The 15,882-nt window shown below is 35.4% G+C and overlaps 2 protein-coding genes across 4 annotated transcripts; both read right to left on the bottom strand.

Annotated features, from left to right (window-relative positions):
• Positions 1-75: 75 nt before the first annotated feature.
• On the bottom strand, positions 76-2,365 carry LOC110941208 (magnesium dechelatase SGRL, chloroplastic). The gene is made up of 5 exons (XM_022182834.2): positions 2,005-2,365; positions 1,743-1,925; positions 729-887; positions 492-638; positions 76-412 (listed from the first exon to the last, which is right to left on the bottom strand). The coding sequence occupies exons 1-5, from the start codon at positions 2,161-2,163 to the stop codon at positions 293-295; spliced, it is 768 nt and encodes a 255-aa protein (XP_022038526.1). The 5' UTR covers positions 2,164-2,365; the 3' UTR covers positions 76-292.
• A 6,027-nt stretch (positions 2,366-8,392) lies between these two features.
• On the bottom strand, positions 8,393-14,143 carry LOC110941209 (serine/threonine-protein kinase TIO). 3 transcript variants are annotated; one of them, XM_022182835.2, is made up of 21 exons: positions 14,011-14,139; positions 13,826-13,897; positions 12,322-12,454; positions 12,146-12,220; positions 11,972-12,064; positions 11,805-11,879; positions 11,478-11,570; positions 11,297-11,360; positions 11,131-11,215; positions 10,882-10,954; positions 10,737-10,805; positions 10,580-10,660; positions 10,386-10,492; positions 10,118-10,283; positions 9,921-10,019; positions 9,653-9,832; positions 9,431-9,574; positions 9,240-9,320; positions 8,965-9,153; positions 8,657-8,892; positions 8,393-8,555 (listed from the first exon to the last, which is right to left on the bottom strand). In XM_022182835.2, the coding sequence occupies exons 3-20, from the start codon at positions 12,409-12,411 to the stop codon at positions 8,659-8,661; spliced, it is 1,998 nt and encodes a 665-aa protein (XP_022038527.1). In that variant the 5' UTR covers positions 12,412-12,454; positions 13,826-13,897; positions 14,011-14,139; the 3' UTR covers positions 8,393-8,555; positions 8,657-8,658. The 3 variants fall into 3 exon arrangements, with proteins under 3 accessions (XP_022038527.1, XP_035846077.1, XP_022038529.1); XM_035990184.1 differs by lacking the exon at positions 8,393-8,555 and having other exon boundaries at positions 8,562-8,892; positions 9,431-9,479; positions 9,564-9,574; positions 14,011-14,141; XM_022182837.2 differs by lacking the exons at positions 8,393-8,555; positions 8,657-8,892 and having other exon boundaries at positions 8,971-9,140; positions 14,011-14,143.
• Positions 14,144-15,882: the final 1,739 nt, after the last annotated feature.

The following is a 15,882-nucleotide window of genomic DNA, read 5'->3' as shown; positions in this document are numbered from 1 at the left end:
AAATCCAAACCCAGTTTTACAACCCTAACCACAAACGTAGAACGAGAGAGAGGCTTAAGGCGCGAGCATCCAACGTGTGTAATTGCTAAATTTATTAACAAATGGCAATCTTTTTATCAAGAATTTTGATCTCATGGTTTCTGATTCATGAGTTGCAGTACATGGTACAAAAAAGAATCAATGAGACAGCAAAATGAATTCAATCATAACCTCTACAAACGCAGCAGGTGAATGGTTGACTTTGACTTTCTTTTAACACTATATCATTGCCTCTGGACCTTGGTGTGGTTAATTACAAAAGGAATGTACAAAGAACTTGAAATACAGATTTCGGTATTCCCCAGCTCTTTGGAGGCGCAGATCGTTCCTTGTCTTCAGCCAATAACCCTTGTATCTGATCCCCGAACCGTCCCTGAACATTTCATTTCACAGATATTAAAACTAGTTGCTTGTTTTTAAACCATACACACGTCCAACATTGTGTATCATACCTTAGCAGCATCCTTAAGCGGGCCCCAACACTCTACGCGGTTATACTTCCTTGAGCTAGAGTGGAAAAAGACCCGAACGAATGCATCCATCAACTCTTTGTGTTCACTAAACAGGGCACGATCCCCATACAGCACAGCTTCAAGCACCTGCAGCATTATTGGCCAAAATCTTATACCTTTCTTCAAAACCTTACTACTAATGTTTGTGTAATCCTTGAAATGAGTTAGTTAATTTACCAATGGCAACTCCTTTGAGAAAATATAGTATCTGAACTCTGCAGCAAGATCGAGCAAGGAATTTGGTCCACTAACATAGCAATGAACATCAAGACACATATGACCTTTCACTTCAGCCCATTGAGCCACTACATCATCCTTATTATACCACCCTCTCAGCTTTTCAATCAAACCACAAGTACAATTGTTCAGTAGACAGCTTTATAGCATTTGTGTGTGTGTGTGTGTGAGCGGCCTCTTTTACATGTAGGCTGTAGCCACAATAGTTTACATATCAATGTTACAATGTATAATCAAGGGTGGACCCAAGCTTTGGCTTGGGTGGGCGGGCGCCCCCCTTGAAAAAAAAATTGGTGTATTTTCGAGGTAAAAATTCCGACTGCACCCCTTGAAAATTTGGTTGAACCCTTCGTTTGCACCCCATAAAATAATTTCTGGGTCCGTCACTGTGTATAATAACACTGCTTTACAACTTCCATTACTAGTACTTTTGTATGCTTGTTCAGTTATTTGTTCCATTTCTCTTAGTTATGTTATCTGAATTACTATATTCTATATTACAAAACAAAACAAAAAAATAGTTTTTGGAACACGGGGTCTCAGGGTGGCTGCCTAAGGCAAGGTTTGCCCGTCACACCCTCCTCGGACCCTTCTAATAGCTCTGCTATGAGTGGCCAATGGGATTATAATGTGTACGTCTGTTGTTGTTAGTGTGTGTAGTTTAGGGATGATATCGGTATACTGGTACCGTACTGCATAGTACATATACTGAAATTTAACTAAAACCAAAACAGAATACCGTACCGTATATGTTCGGTGGTACTGGTAGGTACAGTACCGTTAAAAGTCCGGAGACCGGTACTGTACCACATAGTAGAGATAGCGAAATTGAGCTAAACTCAAAACCAAATACCATACCGTATATGTTCATATGGTACGGTTATATGTTAGGGGTACAAAATTACTAATCCCTACTAGTGTGGTTGGAGGGAAATTAAGAAAATAGGCAGGCACCTGGTCATGGTGAAGAACATTTGAAATGGTTAATGTGAGGTCAGCAGTGAAGTCACAATGAGAAAGATTATAAGTCCTGGGTAGAATCCTCCTCCTCCTATACTGATCTTTCTCTTCTCCTTTAAAAATAACTTCAAGTTTTGAGGCATCAAATGTTGCAGGAGGCCCCAACAGCTTCACAGCCTACGTACGTACCCAACATTAAAAACAATCAATATTTTTACCACATTCTTCACCACAATCAAAAACTAACTGATCAAACCTGATACACAAGTGGATTGTAAGAAGGCCCAGTAGCGTCAGGAAGAAAAACAGAGTCCGGTGAGGAGGATCTTGGTGAAGAATTTAGACTGCAAGTGAGAGATGCAGATGGGTTGTTTCTGTAAGTTGATGATGTTAATGAAAAGTTTGTGATAGCCATTGCAAAATCATTGCTGGTTAACAATGGTTTGAGCTTTCAGTCATCCAATTCATTGACTCTGTAGTTGCTAATTTGAGACAAAAGAGAAGGTGTGTGGTGTTGGAAATGTTTTGGGAAAACAATAATTTTGGGGTGGATGTTGAGTTGAGTTGAGTTTCTGAATTTCCATGGTGGTTGGTAGGGGTGAGAATCTGTGCTAGTGGTGAGGAACCACTCATTTTCGTATTTGATAGATAATGTCATGACGTGGCTATGCATTTCTTTTCTTTTTTCTTTTTTCTTTTTCAATAATATGTGGTACTCGGTAATGTTAATTACATGACACTTTTCCTTAGGTACACCATTGATTTGGTATGTGGACATTAGCACTCATACGATCCGTGTTACAAGGTGATTATGGGTGATGCTACTCTTGTAAGAGGGTGTATCGTTCACATCGTATAGAATATACGAAAGATAAGATCTGATAAAGAAATGACTGATGTGACATTGATATGACTCATACGGCTTGTATCAATTTTTTATTTGACTACCTTATAGGATAACGCTCTAGTGTCTCTATAAGGGGTGGTGTACCTATATATAAGGAGTCTTTTCTTGTTTCAAATTTTTTTTTTCAAAATTAAACATTTGTTATTGTTGTTACACCTTGTAGTTGTAACTCATTTGGGTAAAATTCTCTATGATTTCATTATAGTTTAAGTTTAATATGGTTTTATTCAAACTATATGAGGGTTTAATGCGACTCTCCTCAAATTACACAAAGGATCAATTTTTGTATACTCAAATTATGTCTCTCAAAATATGGATCATTCTTAATAAATATATTAACTTAAAATAAATCTAAATGGGACACCTGCTGTTTGTTTTATCAGAAGTAAAACGTCTGTAGTCTGTGGACCACATCTGCTGACATCTGTAGCTGAAGAGGTGGACTAAACCTCTACAGTCTGCAAGAAGAAGGCTGTTTGTTTTTAACTTCTACAAGATTCAGAATTTAATCAACTTATTCCAATAATCAAACAAACAAAAAACTATAATCAACTTATTAATATAATCAAAATTCAGAATTTAAACACCTATTCCAATACCTGTTAGCAGGAACGAGGAGGTCGGCCGGCGGAGAGGAGGAGGAGGAGGGTGGCGGCTGAGTTGGAGGAGATGGAGAAGGAACTAGGGTTTCAGTGTGTTTGTTGCATCTGGGAAAAAAGAATGGAGAAGAGGTAAGAGGACCTTGATCCATGTCTGCACCAAAAAGAGGTCGCGCAAACATTTTTAATGAAAGGTCTTCGAAAAAACAAACACACTGCAGACTCAAACGTCTGCATGTGGTCTGCGTGGTGCAGACATAAGAGGTTCTGAAGAGCTTTTCACAAAAAAACAAACACCCCCTTAGTGTCGTCGCCACCTCCTAGTTGTTGTCGCCGCCGCCATTGTCGTTGTATCCACCACCATCATTGTATTCACTAACAGTGTCACATGACGCCATCTTGGCCGCTTAACCATTCCCACCACTATTGCCGACAACACCATGGTTGCTGCCATCACCATCTGTTCTCACTGGTTGCTGTAAAAGCAAATATAGCGAGCGGATTCATTTTGGTATGAAAGCGCTCTGACCTCGCCAAGTGATTTTTTAGCTTACTTGTTTTGACTCCCGTACCTATGTTTATCACAACTTGTTTTGACCTGAATCTAGGGGCGGACCCCATAGGTGGGGTAGCGGGCGCTCCCCTTGAAAATAAAAAGTATTTAGTGTTATACTTACATGAATATTCCAAACACTCCCCATAAAATTTTGACACACCTCTCCCTCCCCATGAAAGAATGAATAGTTGAAAAAAGAGTATTAACCAAAAGAAAACAAAAAACTAAAGTGGTGTTAATTGAAAAAAAAATTATGACAGAAAACTTAAAGTAGATCTTGAAGAGTTGGAGAAGATGACTAATAGGGGTTGTTTTGTAGAAAATGACTAATTAGGGTTGTTTTGTAATTACACATTCACTAGAAAGAAGTCTTGTTCTACTGTTCTAGAGTAGCATCATTGTTAGTGTCACTGGGAAACATGAAGCTTTCTTTCCATTACTCAAAACTTTGAATTTTGATAGTTAATTTGATATCTAGTAATACTAAAAAATTAAAATAATCCTTTATTTTACTAGACTAAAATATTATGTTTGATTAAAAAAAAAAGAACTAAATGTCTATGTTGAGTAATGTTTGATAAAAAGAAAAAGTTAGGGGATATTTATTTAGCTTTTAACGAGGCTCTTAATGGTTCAAACATTTTGCTGGTTTAACACTTAATGGTTCAAACTGTTTGTTTGACGAGCGGATGTCTGTATAATGCCTCTGAATGGTTAAGCATTATACAGAGTCTGAATGATTAAGACCTCTTATTTGAATTGGTCAGACATCTTACTGGTTCAGCACTTAATGATTCAGACTTGTTAATGGTTCAGCACTTACCCATTTAGAAGTTGTCAAACAGCCATTAAATGTCTATGTGAGTAGATCCGTTAATTACCAACTTAAGTAATAAAAAAAAAAAGAATGAACAAGAATTTGAATTATAAGAGGGTTATTGGATTTTATCACCTAACTATTGGCTATTTGCCGCTGCCACCCTAACTACCACTTTGACTCCCGTCACCCCCAACTTAACACTTAGTGTGTTCTGTCACCACGTCGTTAACTAATCACTAACTTTTGATCTTGGTACTATACTTTTGGGGGTGTCATATGGATCTTAGGAATGTTTTTGGGATCTTAGGACACTCCAAAAATATAGTAACAAGATCAAATGTTAGTGATTAGTTAAAGACGTAGTGATAGAACACACTAAGTGTTAAGTTGGGGGTGACAGACGTCAAAATGATAGTTGAGGGTAACAGTGTGGCTGATAGTCAATAGTTGAGTGTGATATAGCAAGTGTAAAAAAAAAATATTAATCCAATAAGCCATTATAAGAAGATGAAATTCTTCATAAAAAGTAATGATATAGCAAATATAAAAAAATATTAATTCATGATTAATTTTTTTAGTTTTGCCACCGGAAGTAATGTCTATTAGAAAACGAAAACCAACAGAAAGTTGTATGGATATTGTATTTCTATTATGAATTTCGAATGAATATTAACTAGGATTAAGCACCCCCGCGTTGCGGCGGGGGCGAACACCAATGTCACACTACTGCCAACGACCACCAACACTAAAGTTGCGGCGCGTTAATGCGAATAAATTAAACCGAAACGTAGAACATATAAAAGAATAACTAAGTCGATCTTGAACCCGCGCGTTACCATGAACCTGTCAAACAGAAAAAAAGACAACGTAAAAATGTTTAACCGCACACGCACGTTGCGCCGTGTTAACTCGCAAAATTTAGAACGGAACGTAAAACGAAAATTTTGTGAAAAATGAAAAGTATAGAGGACCAAAGTTGTAAGTAAAAAAGTTGTGAGGTTAAATTGTAAAAGATGATGTACAATAGTTTAATGCATACAAGTGTTACAAATTATATCTATACTAGGAGCCACATGGGAGGAGCTTGAAGTTCAAGCCCCACTATACATGATCTTATGCTTGCTACAGACTCACGCATTATCATAGCGCACCCTACGCAATAATCAATTGTACTTTCTTGTGGCACAAAGTTGTAAACCCACATTAGGTACAACCATAAGATGCATAATACATCTACAAAGCTTGATGTACAAGCGTTAATGCAACATGTCAATTAACACGCGTCAGGAGTAAATGTGTTCACATTATCAAGTGTTGAAAGTACAAAATCCAACACATAAAACACAATATAAGCACATGTTACAACCACCTAATGCACCAACATGTTACAAAATAATAGTATATAATATAATGTATTTGCAATTTAATTTAGTTTTATCCTTTTGTTATAAATGACCTATTGACTTATTTTTAAAATGTATTTCAAATTTAATTTTGTTAGGGTAAATTACACTTTTCGTCCTTTATGTTTGTATAGGATTGCAATGGATGACCTTTAACTTCAATAATTACAGTCATAGTCCTTTATTTGGAAAACTCATTACAACATAGGTCCTTTGGCTCTAACCTGGTTAAAATTTCTAGTTAAGTCAGGCATGTGCCTTGCACATGTGGGTATATTAGTAATTTTACCAACATATTTTAAATATATTTAAATAAAAAAACCACCTATTCTCTCTCTAAACATCATCTCTGTATTGTTTATTCAAGTCTTTGGAACCTGTGGGAGGTCATCTTCAAAAAGTGCAGTGCTCTCATAAATTCAAAAAGATCTTTGAAGATGTCCAAGTTATTTCACCCAAAAATATAAATCATTCAACCTCTGCCATAAATTCTAGCATTAAATTTCACCCAAAATTCTCTTAATACAATCCCCAAATCTAATCCAAAACCCTAACTCAATTTCACTCAAATTCTCCTTCACGAATCAATCACCCATGTAACAAACTTTAATATGGAACAACCAATCACCGGAAAAAAGTGATAGCCGTCGCCGGTTGAGTGCAAACTGCTAAAAACCACCATTGTACCCAAATCTTAAGAACCCTAACTAAATACCGTCGCCGCCGCTTGTTAACGTCTTGCTCGAAAACCCTAACCGCCGGGCCCTTCTCTGATGTCGCTGTTGTTGCCCACAATCTCCGCTTGAATATTCAAGATCTGGTTTCTCTCTCTACCTTTTCTGCTTTCTCTCACTCTACTCTCAGACATTATATGTTTCTTGCAAAAAAACAGTGAATGAAGTTGAAGATCTAGAGATAAAACACAAGATGAAATACACTGAAAATTGATTTATGATGAAGATGAAAAAACTTGAATTGTTTTTGAATTTTCTGTTGTAATCTGAGTAAAGGAAATATAAAGAACGAACTGGATTCTCTTGATTTCAATTTCTAAGAAACATAAAGTACGAATTGAAAAGAAATATAAATCACAACTTTTGATTTAATTTTGCTTGCTTTTGAATCTGTTTGTGATGATATTGATTGATTTTGGACTTGTAATTAAAAAATGTTTTGTATGAGAGAGAATTGAGATTGAAAGATTAGTTTGCATTTTTTTTAATATATTTAAAATATAATAGTAAAATTACTAACATACCCACATGTGTAAGGCACATGCCTGACTTAACTAAAATTTTTAACTAGGTTAGGACCAAAGGACCTAGGTTGTAATGTATTTTTTAAATAAAGGACTGTGACTGTAATTATTAAAGTTAAAGGGCATCTATTGCAATCCTATACAAACATAAAGGACGAAAAGTGTAATTTACTCATTTTGTTATGTGATCTATCGAATTAGACCAAACCTTTTTTTCAAACAACCCATACCTAAAAATTTCTGCCTCCAATAAAAAAAAAATTCTGAGTCAACTATTAGGATGTAATGGGTGCATGCCTAATAAGATGGGTCAAACTTTCCATCCACCTCATCATAATATGTCATGTCATTTCCCATCTCATTAAAAAACCTAGGAGGTGATTTCCTCCAAACCATTTAAATAAAATAAAATAAAAACCTGAGATTGGTAGAATACTAGTGGGCCCCACCCAAAACGTTCACCTTTTCCCTTCCCCGCAAGCGGCAACTTTTCCCCGATCTCTCACCTCCCCGCGCGGCATATGTTGGTGGTGGCGGTGTTTGCCACTCGGCAAAGGGGGTTGTCGCACCCCTTGCCGCAACCACCCCGTACACCCTTACAAACTTGTTTTGACCGATTACCCAACTCAACAATGGCTCATTTTACCAACCTTACTGGTTGTTTATTAAATCATAAGCACTGCCAATACTTCTTTTCTTGAAAAATAGATAACCCTAAACAAACCCCCTTTATTCAGAATTCGATCACCCTCTTTTGCACCGGTTCCCTTCTAGCCAACATGTTTCATTATTAGTATAATTATTATATTTACTTAAAACCAACCAAACCAAACTGAAATTATAATATCGAGTATGTGTGGAGTAAAACTTGTTAAAGATCGAGTATTGACAATCATTTTGAACTGATCATTTATTAGCATTAGTGGAAACTTTAATTAGCAACAACTTGGTACAAAAGTTATATTAGTAATAACTATTATGATCAATGCTAACTTGGACCATTAGCAGGATCGGTAGGAAGTTACCGCCAATGATCGGACGTGTCTGAGTTATTTCTAACAAGTCAATCACCAGCCGAACTTACAGTTAGATGTAGCCGAATAGTAAATCTAAACAGGATTGGTAAACAATGTCACGTAAAACAAAACAAACCAAAACCAATGATAGACATCCATCCATATCATTAACATTTTTTTTACAATTGACTAGATGGATTCCAAATTATAAACGCGGTCCATTTTGCCAAACAAAGGTTGTCTGCAGACTGCAATCAAGTTATAAGTTAATCAACAAAAGCTTTAAGATGGCAAAATGCTTTCATCTCGCCGTACATATGTAACCGTATAGAAAGTTTTGCAACAATACCTTCATGGTTGAGAGCTTTCGTTGAGAATAAAAGAAGCGTATTCAGCAATCTTTTCTTTGGATGACTGTCTAAGTTTTTCAAATATTGGGTACTGATCAGACGCACGCAGAAACTGTCGACAAGGCGCATGTCTGCACACTTTAGCCAATGCATAAAGAGCCACTTCAAGAGGTGACTCACTAATAGCATGATTTGGATCAACAATAAACCAATCTTCAACTACCTTCAACATAGCCTAAATAAACCAATGTAAGTAGCCAATAACTAGAAAATAGATATTTAAAGTTATGTTGTCAAAAGTACCTACCTGCATTGCTCCTTTAGAGACCAAATCGTTACAAAACTTGTTGGAGTGACGCACCAGATTGCTAAAAATGCCACATGCATTCCCCTTTGTTTTGTAGTCTTCTTCTGAAAGCAGCAAATTTGCAATTCGAGGGATACATCGACTCAACTCTTCATATAAGAAGTCGTTATGAAAAGCTGCGTTACTAATCTATTAAAAAAAGTGGCAAGGTGTTATTTATTTATTTCAATATAAACATACATATTGTTATTAAAAAAATTAGAATCCCGTCTTACTGCAAAACAAGCAAACTTGCGGGTGTGTTTGTCCCCGTCATAGCAGCGATCAACCAAGAGACTGACGATATTATACTTTGCCTACAACAAAAGAGAAAATAACCATGTTTCCCGGTTATGGTCGCTAGCTCTACAGTTATCTCGTAAATATCTGTAAGATTATTTACGAGCAAATAATAGTTGATGCATACATATAAGTCATAGAAGTAGGAGTTATGCCGGCACATGCTTCCTAGAGCCCTGCAAGCATTGGTACGTATATCAGGATCTTCATGAGTAAGAAAGCCTTTCAAGAGTTCCAAAATATTTGATCCATGTATGTACTTGTAAAAATCCTGCATGAATTTTTTTTAGTTAATAATAGTCAGTTGTCAAAACTATTTTATAGAATTAATTAATTGGCAAGGACTAACCTTGTTCAGACAAGCTACCTCTGAAACTATCATTAGAACATTCACTTTGACTTCTTTAGAAGAAGAATTACCAAGTAACCGTTTCATGTTATTTGGATTTAACAGACCGTTGCCAAAGAGTTCTACAAGCATTGACTGGTAACCTGCCATGTTGGATGCATTTTGTGTAGAACCAGAAACCTACAAATACCAAAAGTTTGAGAAATTCAAGTGTGTGTGTGTATATATATATATCTACTTCTCGGTCCCGGGTTGCGAGTATAATAACCTCTTTATAAAGCTCCACCATAGCAACCCAGTGCCTGATGTATGAATCTCCAAACCCACCTCCAGAGCTATCAAATAACTTTTTTATAACTGAGAAACACTGCACACGGGATGTAAATGACATAAAATTTAATAATAAGTTGGCGACATTTTGAAAATTGAACAGCATAAAGACATGACAGACAGGTCAATACATACCTTTATCAGCATATCACTATAATCTGACCTTTTTAGGCGAAGAAAATTAACAGTAAAGTTTATAACTTCCCAACAAATTTCATCAAGAACCCCGGTAGAATTTATGGCACCCGCAGCCACTAAGTTTAAAAGAATTTTCAGGGACTGGGTTGCTACGTCTTGATCCCTGAACAATTTTGCCGTCATAAAACCTCATAAGATAACACTTCAGAAAATGTTCAGGAGTTTAAAAAAAAAAAACAAAAACAAAATAAAAACGTTGTTTTACCTGCATTGCCGACTTTTGAGAGGGAGCAAGATAACTGATAGTGCTTCGTTATCTTGACCAATATACTTGGCACCCATAACAGTGCGAGAGTTATTTTCCAGTTTATCCTTGTAATTAATTAACATAGTCAAAATGTCATTTTGTGTAATTAGGCCTAAATCCAAACATAAAAATAAATAAGAGAGGACAAGTACCCTAGCCTCAACATCTTCGAGAGGCTCCGCAACAAATGGATGATGAAGAAGCTCGGGCCATGTCAGCCTGCTATGAGGATCCTGCTCTCATGATTTTCACATAAGTTGCAGGTTTATCGTAGTTAAAATAAAATGCTTAAGATATTTGTACATATACCTTGTTAAGCAATCCCGTAAGGAAGCTTCTGAAATTTGCACTCATTGTTTCTGGGCACATCACCGGATCCTGGAAGTAGCATAAAATGAATTTGTATATCACAGAATTGAGTTTTAATTACTGAATTTGGTTTAGGGGCTCATACGTTGGTGATATGTTTCATAAGTGTAAAGATTGTTTTAGCTAAAAAAGGAGGCTGGCCAACATATAATTCATACCTGAAAATATATCAAATTCATTCAAATTAAATAGTTTCAATTCAACACAATTATATTACATGGATAACTTACATGAAAAGAAAGTAGACACCAAAGTTCATTACATTTAAGGTTTCATTTCAGAAAAAATAAAAAAAAAAGAATATTATACAGTTTCCGAAGAAGAAATAACTTACAGAATAACCCCAAGAGCCCACAGATCAACGGTATGGTCGTAGGGTTTCTCTCGTACAAGTTCTGGGGCCATGTACAATGGAGTGCCTAAAAATAGAAAGAATGGATAATTATGTAATCAGTATTTAAAAGTTTTTGATAAAAGAATGGTAACGACGATAACTGTACCTTTATGAGTCCGTAAAACAACTGTATTATTTGACATAGCACGTGCAAAACCAAAATCACATAGCTGTTTCATAAGAAAAAGAGGAAAACATGAATATCTCGATACATATATAACTAATTATAATGACTCGTATAGTTTGTGATATCAAACAAAGTAGTTCATAGTTTCCAACCAACCAACCTTAACGACACCCCCTGCACAAATCAAGATATTCTGTGGCTTCATGTCACGATGAATTATACGGTTGGAATGCAAATAGTGCAATGCACTCACCTGAATATTTTCAGAAAGCGCAAAAAAATATATCAGAAAATGTTGGTATCATACAATTTTGTTAAAGAAATATCAGCAATGTATGAACTGTAGAAGACTTAACGTAGCTAAAAAAGTACGAAACAGCATACTAAAAGTTTAAGTCCTATAGAGCCGGTTGTGTGCACATAAGTTATGCTCGATTTATAAAACAGTGACACTTGGATGAAACTAATAGTTATGTTAGTAAAGTACCAACTGCTTTGCGATTTTCTGCACTTCATCTTCAGGAAGGCATTGGTCATCTTCAAGAATTTCAAACAATTCACCCTGTATCAAAATGCATTCAATCAATAGGAAGTAAAATCTTACAACACTGTAATATATGTATAAAGGAGAATCAAGAGAACAAAGCTAGTTACTTGAGCAAATTCAGTAACAACACAGAACTCTTGTGGACTCTCAAACGAATCTAGCATCTGAATAATATTTTCATGTTTCAGTTTTCTCAAGATCTGCAAAAAGTAAGCATCGGATGCGTTACACTCGAATAAAAATATCAGACAAAATATACATATAAAATATAACATCAATACCTCAATTTCTTGTCTTAAATTTTGAATGTCGTTTTTGCTTTTACCATGCTTCAGTATGAATTTCATTGCAACAAACTATTGTAAATAGACAAAAATATAATCAAAATATAACCAAAGAAAATCGAAATAATACCCAAAGAAAATCGAAAGAATGATAACTCTGAAGTTGTGTATACCTGGCCAGTAAACTTTCGTCTTCCCTTGTATACTTTACCAAAAGATCCTTCCCCTACAAGCTCTATTACATGATAATTCTCCACCCCCATCTCTAAATCTTTGGATTCTACTGCTGCTACCAGTTATTACAAACTGCATAAAAATAATCAGACAATCACTAACACAATTTTTGGAATATGCAGCATAACATATATGAAACTAGTATGCAATAAAGTTGTTGTTAAGTGTTAATAAACATATTTAATTCACAGATCAAAGCTAGAGAGAGTGTAAGATACGGTATTTTCGGAGTTCGGTGATGATTTGACAAGTAAGAGAGAAGTATTTGAATGGTTAAACTTGAATGTTTGAATGCTGTATAAAACTATGTTGCCTCATTAGATCAAATCCAACAAGCAAGAAGCTGATGTGTTCACAAAGGTACTAGAAAAATCATAAAATCGGTAATTTCAATCCAAGTTGGGGACATCAAGTATACAGAATGTTATATGCAATTTGCAGGTCCTAGAAACGTTTTGTTAGGTAAATTTCATTAAACGGATAAGCACGCTCGCTTTAACTTAAGTAAATGTAATGGTTAAGTTACTTAGGAGTGTAGTTGATTTGACCATGTTTCGTTTAGACTGAAACCGAGAATGGCTCGCATAAGTTCCATCTTATTGAAACCAAACCCCTATGCCTAGAACATCAAACCGAGCATACCAATTTCAACTTGTCCAAACTTCAAAATGAAAATAGTTATTTCACTCTAACATTACAATACTAAAAACGAATTTCAAGCTTAGTTTGAGGGAAAATGCATGCAAATTAACCATCATGTACATGTCACACATCAAAAATAAGCTACAACTACAAAAACAAATGAGTAAATTATGATTTTGGCCCCTGTGGTTATATCACTTTTACCCTTTTAGCCCAAAAAGGAATTTTTTAACGTCTGAGCCCCCAACGTCTTTTTTTCTAACCCTTTGGCCTCTAACGTCTTTTATCCTAACCCTTTTGGCCCCTAACATTTAATGGATGGGGTTAGTGTTAGGGGTCAAAAGGGTTAAAAAAAAAGACGTTGGAGGCTCAGATGTTAAAAAATTCTTTTTTGGGCTAAAAGGGTAAAAGTGATATAACCACAAGGGCCAAAATCGTAATTTACTCAAAACAAATTAAACACACTTAACCAAGACATCAAGAATAAAGAATAATACACATGAATATAGATCATAATGAACCAAAACAAATTAACAATCATTTCTTTAGTCAAATCAATACATTAACGACTTTATAATCAAGTTAGAAACGATAATTAACTACTGTAGAGTGTAGATAATGATCCAGATTCTTCATTAGTAGAATCAGAAAAGCATGAAAGCATAAATCAAGCAGGTGCCTAGTGCCAAATATGATAGAAAACACTCGATCAAAGTCATCAAACAATATCAAAACATGCATGTGGAAACAGATTAAATTTAGGGTTTCACATCAATGGTTGATTTGCCGATCTCAATTTACCGTCGGTGATGAAAGGCCGAATCCAAGCAAATACGAGAAGCTCGATCTCTACTTGCTTTATCATACAAATAACTGCGAATAACATCGATTATAAATTCACACGAACGAAGAATAAGATAAAGTATATGATCATATGTTAGGGTTTCAAAACTTTAACAACATGAAAACATATTGAAGAAACGTACCAGGAGGAATCAAAGAAGTTGTAGGTGAAGATGTATCTGAATCTGAATGAATACTGAAGATGATGATGAAATTGTAGTGTGTAATCGGTGGGATTTTAAATCATATTCTTTCCCGCCCGTTACGTACCGTTAGGAAGGAACCTAGATGTTTTGAGATTTTTTTTACTGTTATAAAAAATTATCTTAACTTAAAATACTAATTAATGTTAATTTTTTTTCTCATCCACTTAATTGTAATTTTTAATGTAATAAGTCTTTGGACCGTTACAAGATACATATAAAACTGTTTTTGATATATTTGTTTAAAATACTTATACTTTTGATTTTTTTTAAATTGATTATGTAAAAATCTTAAATTGGTAAAAGTAATATGGTATGATTTTTTTTACATTTATTAGATTTCAACCGCGTTAAAAGTTAACAAGTCATAATTAAAAATAAATACGATATTTTGGACAATATTAGGGATTTTTATATATAGTTCAGTCAATTTTATATGTAATTTTACAGATTGTGACACTTTATATATCAAAAGTAATTTGGGCGTGGCTCAAATAGATGTAACCATACCGTTGATGTTAATGGGTCGTGATCTGACCTAAATCACCCGAAACTTATAATAACAACTAGTAATAAGACTCACACGTGTTGTGACACGGGTACATCGTAAATGTTGAATGGATAAGTCAAAGCGTTATGTAATGCGTCACCTATGTAAAAACACGTATTTGAACGTATCAAATACAACTCAAAGTAGCTATAAAAACGGAATTAATAATGGGTTCGACTTAACCACACCACCGACCACCCTTACCTTTGCATAAAGACGTAGCGGCGTCAAAACGTACAGTAGTTCTTACGTCAAAGCGTAGACCAACTGAAAGCGTAGTATAAAAACGTATCACATTTTGACTCGACTCGATTCTGTAAAAAAAAGTCAAAACTTAAATTTATACCATTTACCTAAAAACGTGAATTTATACCGACACATATATAAAAATAACCACATGAGGAAATAATGTATTATTTTAATTTACGTCCAAACGTAGACCAGCTTAAACCGTACATAAAAATAATTGTGAAAACGTGTTATGTCTGGCCCGAATCATTTCCGAATACTTTTGAGTTTAATACATAAAAATAAGCACGTGCGAAAATGGCATTTTCTATATTTATGTCATCACGTAGACAAGCTTAAATCGTTCATAAAAATAAGCATGAAAACATATTATATTTGACCGACATGTAAAAGTAAGCACGTGAGGAAATCGTTTCAAGTAAAAGTATGAAAATATGGGGTGAACTTGAAACATTAGAAACTAAAAGGGATGAAAATGACATTTCATAAAAAAATAGAAATGTAGGGAGTGAAAGTGTGCAATCTCAAAGTAAGGGGGTGTTTTAGTTGTTGTCTTACCCTCGCGTTTGCCTGATTGCATTAATGTTCAGCCCCCAGCGTGTGAAAAAAGGTTTTTGCCCCTCATAATAAAAAAGAATTAGAGTTCCGATACATTTATACCCTGTGCTTTACCTTCGCTGACATGTTTATACCCTGATTTATTAAAGTCGTCTTCTCCGGTTATGTTCCGACCACTCCGGGGATATTCCGACCACCGGAGCAAAACCTGCAACTCATCTCTAAACTAATCGGGTTCATGCTCGCCTAATCGAACCTATAACGCATGTACATCGCTCTGTTCAGTTGTCTCATCCCGAACCCATGACCCGTTTGCAACCAAGTTGCACAAGCCCTACTCGAAATCCTATGAACGCACAAGAAAAATACCGACGATGGAGGTCGGATGGTCGGGTTTGGATTTGGCCGACGTTCAAACTCTTCGGCAAGTCTCTAAAGGTCATAGACAGCGAAGC

This window comes from Helianthus annuus, chromosome 5 (assembly GCF_002127325.2).
Source record: "Helianthus annuus cultivar XRQ/B chromosome 5, HanXRQr2.0-SUNRISE, whole genome shotgun sequence".
In the NCBI taxonomy this organism is placed as follows: domain Eukaryota; kingdom Viridiplantae; phylum Streptophyta; class Magnoliopsida; order Asterales; family Asteraceae; genus Helianthus; species Helianthus annuus.
This window is presented reverse-complemented; position numbering and strand designations above follow the sequence as displayed.